The sequence below is a fragment of the Astatotilapia calliptera genome, chromosome 5 (assembly GCF_964374335.1).
Source record: "Astatotilapia calliptera chromosome 5, fAstCal68.1, whole genome shotgun sequence".
Lineage (NCBI taxonomy): Eukaryota > Metazoa > Chordata > Actinopteri > Cichliformes > Cichlidae > Astatotilapia > Astatotilapia calliptera.
The window spans coordinates 18,068,831-18,085,668 of NC_137426.1; the positions used below are offsets into that span (position 1 = coordinate 18,068,831).

Here is a 16,838-nt window from a genome sequence, read left to right on the forward strand (position 1 = left end):
ATTAATTCATAGTGACGTGGAGTTGGTTAAAATCTGTGTTGTGTCATGATGCAAAATATAAGAACATCAGCTGTTTGCAGACATTATAGCTGCGATCAAACCTTTTACAACTTCGAGGTATGTGGAAAAGAGATTGTTCAGTAACCAGCCTCATACAAGAGGCTCAGATGACACATTTCCGCAAGGAAAAACATCTTTGATGCATTATGTCACCGTGTAAACAAAGCCAGTAATGGTTTGGGGAAATTTCAGAGACGCTGTAAAGTCATCAAGGGTTTGACCTTTAGCCGCTGCCACTGTGACAGTTGTTCTTGCTCCACGCCTTAATGAGATTCTGTTTACACAAATGTTATTTTGTGTAAACAAAGAAAGTGATAAACCTCTATTCTTTTCTCACTTTTCAATAAGGCGTGAAGAGGATTCAGAATACGGAGAAGAAATAGGAAGCATGAGCAAATCAAGCGAGCCTTTGTTATAGTCTTTAAAATCAGCATCATCTTTTATGTTCTGTCAGTGTTTGTGTCGCAACATGAGAGTGTGTTGATGAAGCATTAACATGAATTACCACCTTGCCTGTGCAGCGTTGCTATTCCTGACACACCCACTCTCTGGAGAAGCCCAGACCTGATCAGAGACACGTAAACATTGGAGGAGATCAAAAAACTAGGTCTGATAGCACCTCGTCATGGCAGATTACATTAATGAATGGGTACAGAGGAAGCAAGGGGGGGGGGGGGGGGGGGGTGATGGCAGGAAAGCTGGAAAAGTTTGGCTTACTAATACTAATGGATCAACTTCTCCTGTTTAGGTTCTAAACTAAGCAAAATTATAACTAAGCATAATTCAAACCTGATCAGCAAAGTCTAAATAGGACAGGTGTTATTGTAAATGTAGTCTATGGTCCGTAGTAGGCAGAGGTAAAGATAAATAATCAGTAGCTGATGGGCCATACTGTGTTTCCTAGAGCTGGCACATATGAGTTGCGCAAAAGAAAGCAGGCTATGGAAACAGTGAGGAGAAAAGGTTTATTTCCTCCTTAGGCTAACTTGTGTGTAACAACTTGCCACTGCGGAAGAAAGAGGTGGATTTTCACCAGCTTGTTGTGTAACCATTAATCTGCTTATTATACTTATTCATCTTACAGCCTGCAAGGCCAGAACAAGGAATGTTGTGTTGGAGAATGTGTTTTTCTTTGTAAGCAAACTCTGTGTAATGCATTTGTGATAACTGCATGATTGGTATGCACGTTAAAGTAAATGTAGCCACCACAGGAATACTCATGCATTTTATTTTAGCTGCAATCAGACCGCATTATACTCAGAAAAAACAAACATGCCCCAAATGCTGTTGTTGATGATATTGCTGATGTTGTTAATTGTATTTTATTGGAATGCAAAATGTAAAAATTACAGTTTTCTTTTATTTGATGGCTTTCAGTATTTTTTACAAGAGTAAGTATAAATAGTATAACATAGTCTCAAAAGTTGGAATCATCCTTTATCCATTATTATGTTAAAAAAAAAGTCAGGGTTCAGTTTATATAACTGAGGTCCACGATGTTACAATTTAGCTCTCTTTTACTTCTTTCACTTTGGGACTATAAACCTGTGTTCAGAAGGAAGAAACTTGACATCAAACCCTTGTAACTTTCTGGTGTACAGGGATGTGGGGCTAAGCTGTGGCTCACCAGTAAGCTTCTGTTCTTCATTATCATAGTTTTGTCAGAGTGAAAATAAGAAAGTTTCCTTAAATATGACAAATATTGATGCTAATTTTCACACTTATCTTCACAGTTTGCTTCAAATTGAAATTTTCACTCAATTATTGTTTTGCACTATTTCTAATATTGCACACATTCCACCAGCTAACCCTTATTGGACATGAAAGGAGGCTGTTTTCTAAATTCAGTAACCATTTTTAGTAGATTACTATGACAATTTCTCATGTAGTAGTTGCCATGTAATAGATGTTGTCTCGAGGTCTACTAGCTGTGGGGATTCCCAGATATTTCCTCCAATGCCATTATGAGTTTAACATGTTGGTATTTAGTTGTACGTCTCATTAAATATGGTATGTATAATCATGAAAGACCACCAGCATGGTTTGGACTTATCTAGTCAAATGCACACATCTATAAATGTTGATTGATATTTATTATTTGTTGGTCAATGGAAGCCTCTATTGGCCATAAGAGGGCACCAATCTGTTATTATCTGAGAGTTTCTGTACACAGATGGATAGCACCTGTCTCTCCTTATCTCTTCTGTTACAACAGCTCGGTGTATCCTGAAAAGTTGTGGCACTAAACAGACTTAAGCTTCACAAAATATTTGTGCAAGGTTCTCTGTCCGGAGAATAATGTGAAGCACTGAAAGGAGTTAGCCTGAAATCAACCTTTATGTGACTGAAACTGCAAACAATGGCCGTCCGAATAGACACGAACCGTGTTCCTCAGTTCTGAGTCACCACTGGAGGAGGAGGAGGCCAGGAGGAAGGAGAGGAAAGGCTTTTGTGTATCTGTGTCTGCACAACAAAGAAAGGAGAAGGCGTATAGACCAATGTGTTTGTGAAGCAGGATGAAGTGGGTGTGTGTTTACATGGATGCGTACTGCGTTTGTTGCATTTGTATATTTCTGCGAGACAGGAGGTAAAGTTTTTTTTCCTTTTACATTAGTTTGAGCAGTTTTAGATTTTGGGGGTCTTTTATTAAATGACAGAGATAGAGGTCTGTTTGTGCTTTATGAGAAATGTAGACTTTGCATGTAAAGTTAAATCCACACCATCAGATATTTCCCACAAAACAAATCCACTGTGCTCTTTTCCATTACCCTTCCTTGTTCTTATTTGGCCTGTTTGTATGTTGTTACGTAAGGTTACCAAGACCAGAAACAAAAACAAACATGCAACACTAATATATGGTCACATTGGCTAAATAAGTTTTCCTCCCTTTAATTTGGAATCTTTCACTTTTTTGCTTATTTTCTTTCCTCTTGCTGTCTTTCCATTATAAATATTTTATTTTGAGTGTAAAAGTGAATATCCACAGGTATTCTGCATGTATTTGTCACATGAAAAACTCCGACACTAAAGCACAGCCACACCTAGTGAGGTGTGTTGTCATATGCCCTGAGGAAATTGTTCTTTTCTCTTCTCAACAAGCTATGCAGTGTTTTGAGCTTCATGAGTCTATGTACTCTTTTCATTCCCCCTTGCCTGATCAGTGCAATCTATCTATCTATCTATCTATCTATCTATCTATCTATCTATCTATCTATCTATCTATCTATCTATCTATCTATCTATCTATCTATCTATCTATCTATCTATCTATCTATCTATCTATCTATCTATCTATCTATCTTAGCCCATGTCAAACGTCAAACACTAGGGGGCAGAAGAGGACCACTCGGGATGTTAGAGGCCCACCAGGCCCTTTTAAACCTTTTTTTTTTTAAATCAACACACTAAAGTTTGCCTGTGTTTTTGTCCAAATAAACGCCGACAGACAATTTAGAAAATGCATATCCCTGCTCTTTATCCTCATGGCCTCTCCTGAATGAAAAACAATATATTCTGTGCTATAAAGTATGTTGTTGACAGATGAATAAAAACAATATTTTGGTAGGAAAGTATCTTGGCTGTAAACAAAACGCTTTATGAACAGCATCTCCAAAAACTGAAGCACAGTTTCTTTTTTATTTACCCTTTTATTCAAGTTTTTTTCTCCTAATTTCCTGACATCTTGCAGGTCTCCCTGTACTATTACAACACATAGAAACGTTTACAGTAAAGCACCGTCATCAGAGTAAGGCACTCTCCCTCAAATAAGGTTATATCGACCTAAAAATATTTTATGGCAACTGTAATCTTATGACCTCTGTATTCCTAGATGGAGTGTGCCTGGATTGCACGTCTGCATATTTAAAACCTTTTGCAAAAAAAAAACAACAAAAAAACAACAACAAGCAAACAACAAACTACAGCACTTGGACTTAAAATATTTACTAACTGTAGTATTTATTTCCTAAAGACTTCATGTGGGATTGCTGCAGTTCTTTGGTATCTGTGTGTGTGTGTGTGTGTGTGTGTGTGTGTGTGTGTGTGTGTGTGTGTGTGTGTGTGTGTGTGTGTGTGTGTGTGTGTCTTTCTCTCTCTCTCCCTCCCGTCGTTCGCTTTCTCTCTGGATGTGTTTGGAGAGGCTGATCTTGTGCGTAAAATATCCCTGATATTTGAGGCGCTCCACGGATTTAGCGAGCATGCCCAGTGCGTCCCTCTCGGCAACAGTGGAAACCGCTGGTGAAGCATAGGAGTCATACCAAGCATAGCCTGCGTGTCAGTGCAGTCGACTTACAGCTGGCTGTGAGGAGAACTGACGCTACTCATATTTTTGTATTATTTTATTTCTTTGCGCTTTGTCACCGCTGCATACTTACCCGTATTTCAAAAAGTAAACTTACTGAGATCACTTTCCACACGGGTTAAATTTTGTTGAGTTTCCACAGAAGTAAAGTTGGAGGCTGGGCCTTTAGCTTTTTTACCGTCGCTTCAGAGGAGAAGGGAGAAAACAAGCTGGTCTTCTTTTTTCCCCCTTTGTTTTTAATTAAAGCCCGATAAATGCTACTAATGAAAATGGACCTGTTGAACTACCAGTACCTGGACAAGATGAACAACAACATTGGCATTCTCTGCTACGAAGGTAAACTAGCGGGTTTGGGCTGTTTGTGGGCGTACGGCTGTTTTTAAACTTCGGAGTGGCGTTACGCTGCGAGCTAACGTTAACGACGTAGCTGGTCGAAGTTTTCTCCTCAGTTTACGCTGCTTCGCTAGTTAGTCGTTTCTTCCCGCAAGCACGGTAGATAAAACGTGCCACTCTGTACACATGAGCATTGATTTAGCTTGTATACGATTTATGAATACAGACTTGAGTAGTGTTTTTCAGCATTTGTTTTTAACCCGATTGTAACGCATTTGACGTAGAGTTGGTGTAAGCGCTCTTTCTATTTTGTCCTTTTCTGAATGGCTGGAAGTGCATTTATTCACTTGTCATATCATTGTTTTTATTATTGAATAAAAATCTAGAAAGAAAAGGCTGAATTAATTGTCTGTAAGTCGTGTGTCCATTTAATGGTCTCTCATAAGACTGACTCACAGTATTACTAGTTAGCGAGCTCTCTGGTGTTGTCCTATTATTCATGCCGTTTGCATTCAGATGAACGGATGTGTCCAAGATTTTCACATCTTGTTTTGTGGGGTTGACCCCCTACAGCACGCTGTAAGCTGCAGCTGCTAATCTTTGTTTAATTTTACAAGTGCAGAGATTTCTTTCTGTGGGCTGCAAGTCATTTCATGGCATTAAGGTAACTTTTTCATTCAATATTATGTCTTTGTCATGAAATCAGAGAGTAGAAGATTCCAAATCTCTGCAAACTGCCTGACTTTGAAAACGCTCTTGTCTCCTGTCAGGCTTTGTAAGATTATCCTGTCTGTCCGGGGGCTATGTCCAAGTTTTCCCTCTGCCCTGTCGCTGGCCTCTGCTGCAGCAACTAGGGTCTAATCCAAGAGTGGAAAAAAAGCATGTCCTTGTTTAATTTCACCAGCAGGTCCTCAACTGTCAAGCTGAAGTCAGGTCAAAATGTTCAGTTTATGACATGAACATAAAGTAATATGTTTTATAGATAGAAAGTAAATCTTTGAGACTGGTAGATAACGTGGTGACTGATAATTAGTCCTTATCTTATTTTTTACTATTACAAAAGCAGCAGCAACACAAAGACAACGCATTTTCTTAATAAACTGGTTGGCAGGCTTTTCTTCTCCTGTTTTTAGTCACATTGCTTCTTTCCCCTGCTATTGTGCCTTTCAGCTTGCCTCATCATTTAACATATAATTAACTTGTAATGGAGCTCCTTTTAAATATGCTGTGACTGACACCCTTTTTGCACATTTGCACAATGGCATATGATTAAAACAGACGTTAGTTTCTGTTTTGTTTGTTGGTGAACCTATGCTACCAGCAGCAGAAGAAAAAATGTTTTTGTTTTTTTTTGCGGTTTGGCATGTGATTAAGGCTTCTGTTGTGTTTTTATCTGTTTCTAATGCTTCTGGGGAAAGGGGAAAAAAAGCCTTGGGTTGCTGTAATTCCTGTTTGGCTGTTGCTTGCATTTAGGCACATGACTCTTCAAACTGTTCTCAGAAGCTTGAGCTCACATGCCATTATTGAGAAATGTTGGTGCCATTTCTGCACAGTGCAGGTGTATTAGATAAGCCTGCCACTGGCCCGGGATTTTTGCTAGTCAGAATATGAGCGTTTGTGTCACCACGAAGCTTCACTCCTCACAGCTGTCATCTAACTCTAAATAAAATGACATAAGTAAAGATGGAGATAAAATCTTTGTAGTGGTATTTTTGTGCTTATATATCTGCTGGTTTGGATACAATTTGTGTCTGGAAGCATATCTCTGCACTATTAAGACAATCAGTTTGGTTTTCTTTGTGTGTGTGTGTGTGTGTGTGTGTGTGTGTGTGTGTGTGTGTGTGTGTGTGTGTGTGTGTGTGTGTGTGACACAGAGAGAGAGAGAGTGTATGGTTTTTAGCTGACTGAGCTAAAATCTGAGCTTCATGATAAGAAAACAAAGCTAAAAGGACACGCTTATCAGTGAAGAGGGGAAAAGGAAAGCCCCTCGTGTTCAAACTTGTTGAGCCAAGAAAGGGATAGAAGTGCTTTGTGATATTGTGGGTGTTCTGACTTGTTACTATATGCATGAGCCAAACTACACCATCATTTCCCAACAATCACGCTCCTACTTGTATACTGTCCTGTTGTGAAGCTATTACTGCTCCTGTATTATCACTGACATTTAACAACATTTAATGCAGATGGGACATTTGAATACCCTGCCTATAATGCAACTGAATAGCTGCTAAAAAAAAGTAATAATGGATGAACAGCTTGGATAGTCTGCACTAGTGTGACTTTCTAGGTAATCTCAGGTTGAACATTTTATTTGTTGTGCAGGTAGATATATTGTTTTTACAGACTGTGTAAGTGACAAAGTTTAGTGAATTCTCGCACAAACAAATCAAATCAGCTGTAGTGAATTAGAAAAAAGTTGACATCATTCAGGGTCTTGACTTGGCTCATGGAAAAACAGATTCTGACCTCAAGTTCATTCACCAGGGGTGATTAATGTGCTATGATGGTGACGTGAACCTACAGTGACATTAATCGTCTTCCTTTCTGTCTTTATGACTTAATTCATCTCAGTTGTGAGTTAAAGAAAAATGTGTGTTCACTCCTGGTTGGACAGATGAACATGTGAAATTTGGAAGTTTATGCCATGTCATAAATTGTATGCAACTGTGTGCTTCATAACAAATTCCATATAGTAGTCATTCAAATCTGAAGCCCACCAATACTGTAGTTTTGGGGCTGCCATATTGACAAAAACTACAGAGTGATGTCATTTCTAAACTTCCTCAGATATCTTTCTGCTTTATGTTTGTTTAGAAAAGAAGCCATAAGAGCATATACAGGAGAAAAACAGTAATGATTTATCTGTGATTGGCCAGAGCTGATTGACAGTGGGCCCACAGCATTGAAATTAGATTGGTTAAACAACGTATTGATTGCGACTGACATTGTTCAACACTTTCCTTCTATGCTCTCCAGCCATGTTCGATGTGCTGCATGTTCAAACTAAATGCATACTAAATACATACATGTGACATACTGGCTGAAGTGGGGATAGGACTTGCCAAAAGAAAAACCCCAAAACCTGATCTATCACCATACTTGCTCATTGGCTGTCGCTTTGCTGCCTGTGGTTGGTTGCTTGTGGACATTCTAGGCTAATGTTGCCTGGATAACTTGTTAATATATTTGCCCCCTTTGCCAATCAGCAATACCATTCACTCTAATTGCTAGTTGCTTCAATCAGTTGCCTTAAAGTTGACAAAACTTGGGACCCATTGCATCGTTGCTTGAAGTTGCTGAATGTCATCGACTTTCTATGATGTTCCTACTTCACTGAACACCCCTTTAGTTTTCAGAAACTTGAAGCTCAGTTGATATGAGTTTTAAACAGTTCCTTAAATGTTTATAAGTAGTCCTTCGACAAGCAGTGGTCACAGCTTTGGCAGCTTCCTGGGGCTGTCACCTAATTAATTGTAAAGAGATTTCAGGGCTCAGTGGTTCAAATGGCTCATTTGGATTTAGAGCAAAATATGGATTTTTGTAAACTGTAAAATGCAGTTGGTGGCAGATCTATGAATTAAAAACAAAGTTAAGCCAAAGCAATTATTTTTACCAACAAAAAAATTAATTCATGATTGACATCATACAACATCATTTTTGTCTAACGTACACAGCAGGCAGCAAAGAAGTGACGCCATGGTGAAGCAACACAGGCAAAGTGAAGGAATTATGTTGTAGAGTTAACATTAACCACCATTTACTGTGAAGGCAGTTACAACTTTGGTGGGTTAAAAAGCCAATAAGAGGGTCACTAGGTCCAGGTTGTTTCTCTAAGTTAGTTAATCTGATGAACTAGAGATAACTAGTTTTGTATTGCTGTTACTTGCAACTTAGACTCTTGACCACTGAAGCACAGCACAAAACATCATCTCATCTCTTTATTTTAACCAAAATATGGAGAATAGAATTCAGAGTTTTAATAAGCAGCAGTCTTTGTATTGATATAGTTGTCTAAAATCTCCCTAACACATCATAGCTGACCTTGAAACAATCAGCATTTCTGATGCTCAGTAGTTTTGCTAAGAATTAAAACCATGTTGCCAAATAGGACACTGAATCTTTTTTTTAATGTGAGCCATGTAGGGATTTATTCCGATGTGTCATCAATGTGACATGCGACACCTGATTATGCTAAACCACCTACTTGCGCTGTGTTTTTTTCCCCCTCTCTTCTGTCTCTCTTTGTCTGTCTGTGTGCCTCCATTTTCATATCAGAGGTCAAACAAATCTAACATCGGGTTTAAAAGTTCAGGTCAGTCTCATACAGTCCAGGACTTTTGTGGAAGAGCTTTTTTTGTATTTCCTTTTTAGTATTTAAAGTGTAAAACCTCCATGGACTCGGATAATAAAGGCAGCCAGAGGGCCAAGTTCAATTTACATGCTAGGAACCATCTTTTTTTAAGTATCAGATAGGGGGGAAGGACAGAGCGAGGAAGGGGGAGAGAGACGGAAATGAGAGCGATGGAGAGGGAAGCTCGCCTCAGTTTGTAATCCAATCTCATCCTGATCCAAGCTGTTTGAAGTTCTATCAGGAGAAATAGGCTTTGATCATGTGGACCTAATGAACTCAAAGAGCAGAGAGGGGAAAAGACAGAGTGGAGTTTGGCTTCTGGGTTACGGCTCTATTCCCACTAATTGTCTGCTGGTTTAATGTAAATGAAATGTATTTAGTGAACAAATATTTAAACTAATGTACTATAAATAATCACTTCCTATATGTAGATACATTTCTTGTGTGTAAAAATATATAAAAACTTAATGTGTAAGTACTTCTGCTCTTGTTGTTTCTTTTTGCCTTTTGATTTGAGAATAAATTGCAGAAAATGATTTCATTGCATTGTCCTTCAAATTATCACCAATGCAGGTTAGTTTCAGAAGGAAAACTATGCAACCAGTTTCCAGTTTGTTGTATATCCCTAGTTTAAAAAAACACAAATGACTAATGCAGAATTAGTGTGTATTGAAACTGCATTAGGCTGTGAAATCATCTTCTATAACTCATAAGAAAAAGCGGACATAATAAAATTCTCAAAGGCTGCAGTCGTGTCAGATGGTTACACTTGAATGACAACCTAGTATATATTAGTGTGCAATAGCAGTTGTATTGTCGCGCAGGTCAACAGTGTTTGACCTCATACGGTCGAATGTCTTGCCGCTCGAAGATTCACTCTTTTGTTGAGCACTTTACTCGGTGATAAGCGAGTCCTGGATGCTGATTGGACAGTGTGGTGTCAGTCTCTCTTCCTTTATTGCCATCCCTCTCCCTGCCAAAAAAGATGATGTCACCCTTGTTACCATGGTACACAGTAGCACGAGAAGGAACATGCCAGAGAGAGAGGGTGAGGGGAGGAGCTGCAGCTGTGTTTCATAGGCCATGAAGCTTAACATACATGGAGGAATGGTGGAGGAACAAAGTCTTTTCATAGTCTTTAGGTTGTTTTTGCTGCCGCATTCTGAATGACTCAGTTTTAGTTTAAACTGGCTTTCAACCAGATTTTATGACCTTATTCATCTGAAGAAAAGAAGAATAAATATTTATAAGAATTCAGTTTAATGTCTAATGTCCTGCTACTTAGTACTAATGTGTGTGTGTGTGTGTGTGTGTGTGTGTGTTTTTTGGGTTTTTCTTTTGGTTCTACAAATGCAGGAAGAATATTTCTCCAAAATCTAATCAATACTGATTGGTTTGTTATACAAAATAATTTGAAATGAAGGATGAACTAACAGTTAGCAAGTGTTTGTAACTAATTCGTTTTTATGTGAGTTGGACTAGGAGTTTTAGTGTAGGCCTTTCAGTGTTGTTTGGGTAAAGTCAGACAGATACATGAGGCAGAAGCAGTGGAAAGTCCCCATGCTGAGACAGAGCCAGTGGTAGTTTTCCTGATTCTCTTGCTCTAAACTCCCACTCACTGACAACTCTGTAGGCCTTCTGTACGAGGGATAAGGCTGCAGAGGGAGAAATAGTTCCCCCCCCACACACAAACATATGCAGAATCCATCCGCAACTATTTCTTTCAAAACATTCCTCACCAGATACTCCTTCTTTTATGCCAGAGGTTTGTGCCTCTCTCAGCAAACTGTATAAGTCAACAAAACCCCAGACACAGCCTGTAACGTTGTCATGCGGTAGACACCTTGTTTTAAAGTGGCAATACAGCAGTCACCTTCTGCTTTTAAATGCTATAATTTAGGCTAATTACTATAATTGACATTTATTTTACAGTAATCTTAGTAAAGCTAACCACGTGAGGTGACCACAGCTGCACAACTGTCACTCTAGTCTCACTTTTGAAAATGACAAAAGTGCAGGCAGCAGTTCTTTTGCAAACTTTCTAAGACACATTCTCCTAATGTTGTATTGCGTTTCACTTGATGTTTTCGTCTTTCAGAGTTTGTGTAGCAGTGGAGCAATCTCAAACTCATTCAGACTTCTAAATGATCGTGTTTTGGAACACGGTGTCAGCAGCACTAATAACCCTCTGTCTTGTCTTTCTTTCCTCCCTTGATGTCTTTCCTCCTCAGGTGAGGCAGCTTTAAGAGGAGACCCCAGACTCCTGTCCCTGTCGTCTTCCTCCTCGTCTTCATCATCGTCCTCCTCATCTTCCTCCTCCAGCCACAGGACGGGTCCTCCTCCCATCAGCCCCACTAAGAGGAAGCTGAGTGGTGATCAGGGGGACAGCGACATGGATGAAAACGAGCACGTGGCAAAGATGAGTCGACTGTTTGCCGCGCAGCTGTGAGTACATATACACATGCAACTGAACAACACACACATTCTAATAAAAAGCTTTATAAACATCTGGAGTTATAATTTCCAGATGCTCACTTTTTTATGAGTATCTGGAAATGAAAATGAACTTGTAGTTTGCTATCAGTGCACATTTCTCTTTCCTGTCCATCTGTCTCTTTCATATACAAACAAACACTGTAGCCAGTGAATGGCCATGTACACTGAACTGTTTTTCATACATGTCCAGAATGCATATTTAGAACCCTTGGTGCCTTGAGCCTTTAAAAGAAGTCAGTTTTTCCTGTCAATGCACGTGTTTCTGCCATCCATGTGTGAAACGGTGCACAGTGGCGCTATCTTAGAAGTCCTAGTTTGGACTCCAGGGTGCTATGCCAGGTTTAGCTCGCTCAACAGTGTTACAAACTCCTTATAGCTGCAGATCTCTGGAAGCTTGGAAACAGGGACTGCACAACAGAACGATTACTCACGTCGTTCCCGCATTCCCAATACCAGAGATTCCAGAGTCCTGGTTGGTGGTGGTGAAGGACTGCTGGGGCCAGGGGCAGTCGAGTCAGAGTCAGACATGACTGAGTCAGTTATAGGACTCCAGCCATTGCTATTTATTGCAGATGGAGTCAAGGGGTGCTGGGTAGAGCTGTACAGTTTTGCGTGCAGTATGTCAGTATGTCCAGATGCTGGGGGTAGGGGTTGGGGGTGGGGAGCGGAGCAGAAGTCGAACATATTTTTATAACCACAGCGCTGTCTGCCAAATGACTAGACAAGGGCTGTGCTATGACTTTTGGCTATACTTGTATATAAAATGATCAGTTTGAGAAAAGGAAGAGGGGCAGCAAAATTATATTTTTGCTTCTCATATGAATTTAAATTTAACAGCAGGAAACGACATATTCTATAAAATTAGGAAATATCCAAAGAGTGAGATATTCAAGCCCATTTCTGCCTCATGCAAAAATACAATACAAGTAATATGTGGATTGTTTTTATTCTTCTTGAAGTTTTCAACTGACACAATGGGATGCAGTAGATGAATGACTGGATATACTGGAAACTGGAAGAAGAGAGAATGGGTACAAGCATTGTTATTATATAGCTAAACTTATATAGTCACACACTTACATGTAGTACATGGCTGGCCCAAACAGGAATATCCCACAAGTGTCTGAGAATAGATGACTTGGAAACCAACAGATTTTAAAGGCAACCCTACAAAATGTTCACGTGTAGATAGATTCTATGGTTGCCCACCACCTGATTTTCATCATCAGTTAGTTTTAGCACCCGGTAGTTGTGAATACAAGTTACCGGAAAAATAAAAAATTTGTACCTCGTTTAGCTTCGCACTGATGCACTTGCTTTTTCTTTTGTTTTGACTCCAGAGCATCGCTTTCCTTTACAACTGTGGCCCTTTTACCCCTCCCTAAAAAGCTCAAAGTCATTTCTCGCCATGCTGTGGCAGGTTTAATTCACCTCGAGCCAAGATGAAGAAAAGAGCCCTAGGGCAACAAGAGAGGTAAAACCAGTTCAGCTGTTTGGAAACACTTTGCTTCAGGGAGTCCAACAAGGAAGAGCGAATATAACCTTCAACAAATGAGTTTGTATGTCTGAAAAGTCAGTGAGTAAATAATGTTGATTTTAGGATTACATTAAATAGTTATGATATAATCGAGGAACTGGCCAAATAGTTACAATCGAGTTAAACAAGTTAAAATCTCAAAAAACTTTCTGCAGAAGTATCTCAAATTACTGGCACTGTTTTCCAACACTCCACAGTGCAGGTAAATGGAAAAAATTACACACTGGTGTTTGTGTATTTACTGATATTTGTGAAGCAATAATTGTTTGCAGAACCTATAGCAGCATACAGATAATGTCGTTTTATTGTCATGATTATTTTTATTTATTTATTTATTTAGACTAGGTTGCATCTGACTTTTGAATTAAGCTGTTCTACTGAGGCCGTGGGTAAGGGTCTTTGTTCTTTAATCTTGTGACACATAACAAAGGATTAGCTTGTGAGATTTGACATTTGTGCAGAATCATCATTTTTCCTGTTATTCTGTGGCAGTTGTGTGGGCATTAGGGTTATAGTCTGCAGTAAATCCAACCACTGCTTGTGGTATTATTCTGTTGTCTCTGTTGTTTTTCACTCCACGTGGGACATTATATATGCACTGTGTGGTTAACTTTTGCATGCATCGATACGTAAGTGCTCCTACTTGTGTATCACAAGTTTCGTAAGTCGGTGTTGTGCAGCACAGTAGAACTTATTGTTATATCAGCTTTCAGTTGGTGTCACAGATCCTCGCCACAGCTCCTACGTGCAACCATGTTGTTTGACTAGAATAAGGTTCTGTAAAAATAAAACTGATGCAAATGTCTGTGATGTTTAGGGCTTTTTAGACTGCTCGTTTTACCATGATTATTTCCAAGGCGCAAGCCATAATCCCCGTATTTAATCTCCATTTTAATTATGACCTTGAAGTCATTTGACTCCTGCTGCTGCAGGTTAATCTCTACCTAACAAAAGTCAATTGCTACTTGACTTGCTGCAGCTTGAAGATGGATCCAGGGCCTTTCTAGTTCACAAAGATATATTTTTTTTTATCCTGGAAACCAAGTTCCCCTCGGGTCATCCCAAATGTGTCTTTTTTTAGTCATCTAATTTGAGGTTTCTCTGAGGGCATTCTTCCCCTGGTAACTGCTGTACGACTTGTTGAAACTTGTATCCAGCATCAGCCAGAAACACTTTCCTCCTAGGTGTAGCTCCCCTCCCTTTCCAAAGAACTTGGAGTGAAGTGGAAAATGATGGGATGTTGCTACAGAGAAAATTGAGCTAAAAATGCTCCTTAAACACCCTCCCCACATGAAAAACGACATAGGGCAGCCAGATTTTTAACATACATTCTGTTTTCCTTTCAGCTGTGCCATGTAAGGAGATTAATACTGTAATACAGTGCTTTTTCTACTCTTAATAAGTAAAGTACTTTTACACCGCATCCCTTATTCACCAATTCACCTTCACATTCATACAGCACTTTATTTTTTGCCCTTAATGGGTTTTTTTTCAATAGAAAAATGAAACTCCACCCAAACCACACACAGAAGCAGTTCCCACGTCTTCTCTATCTGTTGGATTTTCCTGGCTGCTTCTGTCTGTCTGCTTTCTCTCTGTGTGCGTGTGTGTGCACTGATTGCTCAGCTCACTGTTGAGTGTCCCTGCCCATGCAGAAGCTTTTGTGTTCATTCTTTTTTCTGAAAAGTGTGGGTTTTTCTCTCTTTTTGCTCGTATTGCAGCTTTCCTCTGCTTTCCTCTGTGCTGACTTGTCGAGCTCCGTGTATTTGGCTTTCTTTTGTATTTAAGTTCAGTCATATTTTCTGTGAGCCTCAACACACACAGACACCTGACACCTCCGATTAGGGCGGGGCTATGAAGGGGGGACGCTCAAGTTTCCTCTGTTGGCCAATCACTACGAGCTAAAGTTAGGGGGAGGTGCACAGGCAGTGGTGAGAAAAAGTAAACTCTCTGAACCAGCTGAAGCTTTTATGTTTGTTTTTATGAACATGCATGATAAGTGAATGCATTTTGCTTTTGTCGGCTGCCTGTGTGTTTAAGAATGTGGCCGTAAGTATGTTTTTCTCAGCAGGCTTATTGTTTTAATAATATCTTCCTTTTTTTGTTGTTGTTGCTGTAAGTCCCAATGAAAACAGACTCTTGCAACACAGAAGGGTTTTTGGCATTCAAAATCCTGAATATTGAAGTCTTAATAGAAATAACTGCCAGTGCTTATATGTCGCCCTAGTCTACATGTATCCATCGGTTTGTGCAGGCATGCACATGTGCTGTTGTCTGTGTTGTTTACACATGCATGCGTGCTCTCCTACCTGTGATCATCTGAGTGCTTGTGTGTGTGTGTTTCTGTGTGGGGTGAGGTCAGGCAACAGGGGCTACTTTTTCATTTTCTCTGAGTAGTAGGAGGAGCCTTGAACAAAGAAGCCTTATCCTGTCCACTGGAGCCTGCGGGCTGGAAGCTTGCTCCTGCCTGTGTGCCTGCCTGCCACTCTGTAGTTGTAGACTCGCCAGTATGAGAGTCCTTAACAGTTTCATTGCTCCTTGAGACTAAAAGCCACTGACATAGTTTTTGCATTGACTGTAGTTTGGCGAATTTAACTACAGGAAAGTTTATATTCAGCAGTCAAAATACATTAGACTCATTAGGTACTAGTTTGCTTTTTGTTGTTTTTTTGAAATACCATGAAAATCTGTTGGTTCTGTGAATGCGCCAATAAAACATGAGGACCTTGACTAATGCAAACTATGTCTGGTTAGTCACTGGTTGGAACAGATATTTGCTTTTCATGCACTTGATAATAGTTCTGAATTTCCATTTCTCTTCACTCTGTAGAATTTTAACCACCGATGAAAATCTGAAATGAAAGCCTGAAGATCTGCAGTTGCATTCATGCTACATTATGCTGAAACAGTATACAGTATTACAGTTTACTCCAAATGTACGGCTGTATCTATAGGCACTAAATGCAAAATCCAAGTAAATCACATTGCTGCACAGAATACTGTAGCTTACAGAAACCACAGCTGCTTTCTACTGGGAACTTCATCAGTAAGTTGTTCTCATGGAAGTTTCTCTAGAGGCTATATGGGGAGAAAATAAGAGTGGAAAGAGGCTGTGTGTGTGTGTGTGTGTGTGTGTGTGTGTGTGTGTGTGTGTGTGTGTGTGTGTGTGTGTGTGTGTGTGTGTGTGTGTGTGTGTGTGTGTGTGTGTGTGTGGCTGGTGAAGTCATTGTTACCCTCTTGTTTTACATGAAACTATTTATGTAGCGAGCATGTGAGGAAAGGAGGGGAGATGTGGGTTTTTGTTTTTAGCTGTGTGTGTCTATGTGTCTGTGTGTGTTCACATGTTGTTTTCTTTGCCTTCTTGTTGTGGTTGTTCCCATATCCGATCTGTCCCAGCTTTGATAACAAAGGATTTTCTTCAGTTCTCTGTCTCTGCAGTCAGTTAACTGTCAAAAATGTGCTGTTTCTATCAGTATTTCTGCATGATTGACAATCTGAAGGCTCCAGCACCAGCGTGTAGAGAGCAGTGAACAAGCTAGTCTTTGGTTTAGAATTGAAGTGTTATATATCATTTGTTTCAGCAGATATTTGATTAAAGGGCATTTCCTCTGGGCTTTGATCCTAAAGGATGCAGATATTTTTGCTAACTTCCGCTCACACCAGCTACTAAAGACTTCAAACAGCAGAGTAAACGGTGTTGAGATGTTTGTATACTATATATACATAGTCTGAATAAGCTCTGTGGCTCACAGTCTGTGAGT

General features: G+C 39.7%; 1 protein-coding gene across 2 annotated transcripts in view; it reads left to right on the top strand.

Moving 5' to 3' along the window:
* Positions 1 to 16,838, top strand: part of vgll4b (vestigial-like family member 4b) — a 39,867-nt gene that overhangs the window by 17,088 nt on the left and 5,941 nt on the right. The window contains exons 1-2 of one of the 2 annotated variants that reach the window (XM_026167711.2): positions 4,208 to 4,696; positions 11,276 to 11,489. In XM_026167711.2, coding sequence (XP_026023496.1) covers positions 4,615 to 4,696; positions 11,276 to 11,489 — 296 coding nt within the window. In that variant the 5' untranslated portion in view covers positions 4,208 to 4,614. Of the gene's footprint in view, positions 1 to 4,207; positions 4,697 to 11,275; positions 11,490 to 16,838 lie in introns of those variants that run through there. The other variant, XM_026167712.2, reaches the window with a different exon arrangement.